The 4,175-nt window shown below is 40.8% G+C and overlaps 1 protein-coding gene across 1 annotated transcript; it reads right to left on the reverse strand.

Moving 5' to 3' along the window:
* Positions 1-1,596, reverse strand: LOC115631601. Its single transcript, XM_030528403.1, has 2 exons — positions 1,579-1,596; positions 1-1,072 (listed from the first exon to the last, which is right to left on the reverse strand). The coding sequence occupies exon 2, from the start codon at positions 926-928 to the stop codon at positions 245-247; it is 684 nt and encodes a 227-aa protein (XP_030384263.1). The 5' UTR covers positions 929-1,072; positions 1,579-1,596; the 3' UTR covers positions 1-244.
* Positions 1,597-4,175: the final 2,579 nt, after the last annotated feature.

The following is a 4,175-nucleotide window of genomic DNA, read 5'->3' on the forward strand; positions in this document are numbered from 1 at the left end:
TGATATCTCGTATATGGTTTATGAAAATAAATAAATAGACACGCATGCACAAATCTGCACTTGTTGTGTAATACTTTTGAACAATTCATGACGGCTTATGTGAATAGATGTGCTCAATAAATATGTACATGATCGGCCAAATTTAGAGCGGCTGCTCGAACAATGAGTATATAAGCTAGTAATATGCGTAATATGCTAAAGGCTAAGAACTATGTATATATATAGTAGATGCTATAGGCTAGATTCACTGGAGCAGCGTTTCTGCCATCTCCAGTTCCTCTTCTTCCGGCTGCTGCTGCTGCTCCACAGCCGGTGCGATGGCCAGGGTGAGCTTCTCAAACTTCGGCAGCATTTGGACGTTGCTGATGTCGATTAGCTCGGCATCGGGGTTATAGGGGAACTGTGCATTCGCAGCGGCAATGTCATTGACAGCAATGTCGTGGGACAGGTCTATGGGCGCCAAGTGCTCGAAACTCTCGTCGATGTGGTTGCTGAGATCGTTAGCCGCATCATTCTTATTGGCCAAGTCTTCGGCAAGTGTTTCCCATTCGGCATTGAATGTGGGACTCATCTCGACATGCTCGCCGGCGCCGCTCTCCTCATCGTCCGACGATTCCAATTCCTCGCGCTCCTTCTGCTTTTGCGGCTCTTGTGGCGCTGCCTGAGGTGCTTCAGCTTCAGCGGCCGGTGACTCAACGCCGATGCTCTCAATGGCCGCTGACTCATGGTGGTCTTCGATGTCGCTGTCGCTGTCGCTGTGACTGTCGCTCTCCATCTCGCCCTCGCTGTGATGCAACGTTTCCGTTTCCTCATTAAGCGCAATTGTCTGTGCCTCCGACTCGTCCGCCACAGCAGCAATGTCCTGGGCCAGGTGGCTCACAGCCTCCAACTGCTCCATGTTCTCGATGTCCTCAAGTACGGCTGCCATCAAATGGCTGTTTTCTGGCAATGGCTCGACCGGTGCGCTGTCTTCTTGGCTCTCCGCAATGGCGTCTCCTGTGGGCAGGTGGGGTGCTAGTGTGCTTATTGTTGTTGTTGCTGTTGTTTCTGCAGCTCTGATGTTTGTTGAGTGCTGTGCAGCAGTGTGCGTGTGGTTGTGTGGCATATGGGTGGCAGTGCACGGTGTGTGTGTGTGTGTGTGTGGGTGGGTGGGTGGTTGGTTGTTGATGCAAATAAATGAATAAAAGTTTCAATTATTTTTGGGGCCAATCAAAGCATATGGAGTTTTAGTAAAAGCCGTGTTCCGTACTTGTGATTAGCTGAAGTTATTGTAAGCAACTTTTTACAAAATTGAGTTGTTAATAATGAACAACATTGGCATTCAAAACTGAATTAGCTTTTATAGTTTGAGTTTGCTTCGTTTTCGAAATAACAATTTATTTTATAAACTCAAAGAACGATTTAGCTTGGGAAATTCACTTGGTTTACAAAAATATCTACACAAGCAACAACAGTTAAGAGTTAGCCATGAAATGATTCTGGAAGTGCGTTAAACAATTTAAGCCAAGCAGCATGCTTTTGAACATTTATTTAAATTTCTAGTTTGCTTGCACTAATAATTGTTTTTGTGAAACTTACGCACAAACGGCTGCTTCTTCGCTTCTTGGACAAATGTTGCTACTAAGCTGCGTTTGAGCTCGACTTCGAGTTATATACAAAAATCAGCGTTCTAAGCCTACGCACGAGCTGAGTCACACACAACACTCTCATCTCTCATCTATCTCCCTATCTCTCTAACTCTCGTGTTGGTCAGTCATTCGCTCAAGCATTCATTCATTCATTCAGCAGCAATTAAATATGCGCTGCGAGTATGAATCACCTTCGGCGTCCACCACTCATTTATACATTTGCTCAAAAAAATAAATAAATAAATATGCAAAGCACATCGTCTGTGCGTCCCCGACTTGTCGTTCCCTCATTCATCCATTCAGTCAGTCAGTCAGTCAGTCAGTCGGTCAATGAAGCGGCAATGGCAGCGACAGCTGTAACTATGACGTCGCACAAGTTCATTTTTCTTGGCACTATGACAGCTTCAGGTTTGTTTGAATGCCACTCCCCCTCCAGCCAGCCCTCCACTCACCCACCTTAGATCGTTGCTCACTCGCTTCTAAATTAGACGAAATTCGCAGAAATTTGTATTATTAATGCATAATGCCGTATATTTTACGCATTAGTTGGCCACATTATTTATATTTGAGCGCTTGCTCATTGAAATGTTTTCTGAGCTGAGGCATAAAGATGATTTAATTATCGAACTTGTTATTCTTAAGTGTCTGAGAATTTGAGCAAATGGCGCTACATTTAATCATGTGGGCCTTAAATGTTGCCTCAGTTCATGGAATTTCGCCCTATTTCTGCATAATGCCGATAACTGTCGAATAGGTGTAGTTAAAGAATAAGGCACAAGCATATTCATTTCTTAATGACTTAAAACATTTTAAAAAAGCAGAAATCTAGGCTCAACTCTCTTGAAAAATAAAACTCCGCGACTTAAGATAATTTTTGGGCATTTAACAATTCAGAAAAGAAATTCAGCAATTCGAGTACTTTCTACTGAAATAATAGTGGAGTTATTTCGGATATGAAAAGAATATACTTCTGCGAAATGAGCTTTAAACGGTAATAATTGGGAAATAAATAGAAACAATACTGTCACTCAAGGTCCATTATTTACTAAATTACATTCAGAAATTCCTATATTTCAATCTTAAAGGCTGTAAGGCTGGTTCTGCATTATTTGCAAGTTGGAGAGATTAATCTGCACAGAAGCAGAAAGACTTTATAACCTAATTATATGACTTATTCCGCATTGTTGATATCAGGTAATTACAATTATATTTCTCCATTTAGGATCAAAGAGCAAGATGTCTAAAAGAAGCTGTGATTACAATGGTTGGAAACTAATTTCTATTACTTGTAGGAGCTACTTGTATAACTGCACCTATCTATTAGAAGGATGCAGAGGGAAAACTTATCCATCTCTGCAGAATACTACACCAAAATTTGTCGGACTTCTCGAGATCCTTGCGTTCATACAGACTAACCAATGTCCCATGTGTGATCGGAAACATATAGCTTGTGCGATATTCCACGTCTACTTCTGCATATTAAATATAATATACACTTTTTATTCAAATACGGCTACAGTGAATGAAAAATGTGCAAACTATGCAGCTCTCTGCTTCTTAACTTAAGCCGCTTCCCTGTCCACATATGTTCATATTTTTTCATGCAACAAAAGTTAAGCGCCTTGTCATTATAAATGCACACACACACACACACACACACACACACACACACACACATTGTGGCTTAATCATACATATTTATGTGTTATTGTAAGCTTTTCCGCTGTTTTTGCACTTTTCATGCGAATATTTTGCGGGGAATTCAAAAGGAATGCCGCCAATTCATCTGAATGCAAGCAGAATAGTGGAAAAAAGTGAGTTGAAATGCAAAAGTGAACAAAGTGTAATTTTTACAATTGCAGCAAAAGTTATGAAAAGCTTTGCGAGAGCGGTTGGCATATTTGTAGAGTTTTTAATAGGAAATATTAATAATAAAATTTATATTTACATGTGCTCTGGCAGGACCAGGAAATTGTTTAACAAAAATAATGGCACAACACAAATAACAAACAGGCATATTGCACAATATTTCAATGCAATTTTCGCTCCGGCGGCCATGCCTCCAGCACGATGCCCCAAAGCGCCACTCATTTGCCCCCTCGCTGTATATAGAGATGGGTCTGTATATGAGAGGGTGTGTGTGTGTGTGTGTGTCTGTGTATTAATATTTATAACCATGAATATTAAATTCAAATAAACGAGCCACAGCAAACAACACACACTCACACACACAACCGCAGCTTTCAATATCCGCCAGTAATGATGGACAAAAAAGTATATAAAAATAACAGAGAATCTGGTGTTTATATTGAAATTAAATAAAACATACGAGTATATGACTTGTGAAATAGTTGAAATGAAAAAAAGGCTGTCTCTGTACAAATTTTACATTTTCGCCATTCAAACATTTGACATGTCGCTTAAGCCCTTCAATGGCCATTTATTAATTTCCCACTGATTTATGCATCCAGGAGGGAAAGCTACCTGCACGCCGCACTCGTAAAATGGCCAAAAGTCGCTCGGTTGTCGATTCCGCCACAATAAATT

The sequence above is a fragment of the Scaptodrosophila lebanonensis genome, unplaced genomic scaffold (genome assembly GCF_003285725.1).
Source record: "Scaptodrosophila lebanonensis strain 11010-0011.00,11010-0021.00 unplaced genomic scaffold, SlebRS2 tig00001412-arrow-pilon, whole genome shotgun sequence".
Taxonomy (NCBI): Eukaryota; Metazoa; Arthropoda; class Insecta; order Diptera; family Drosophilidae; genus Scaptodrosophila; species Scaptodrosophila lebanonensis.

What these genes read in the sequence shown, in the direction of transcription:
- LOC115631601 (XM_030528403.1), bottom strand. Translation starts at nt 928, where the DNA reads ATGGCAGCCGTACTTGAGGACATCGAGAACATGGAGCAGTTGGAGGCT.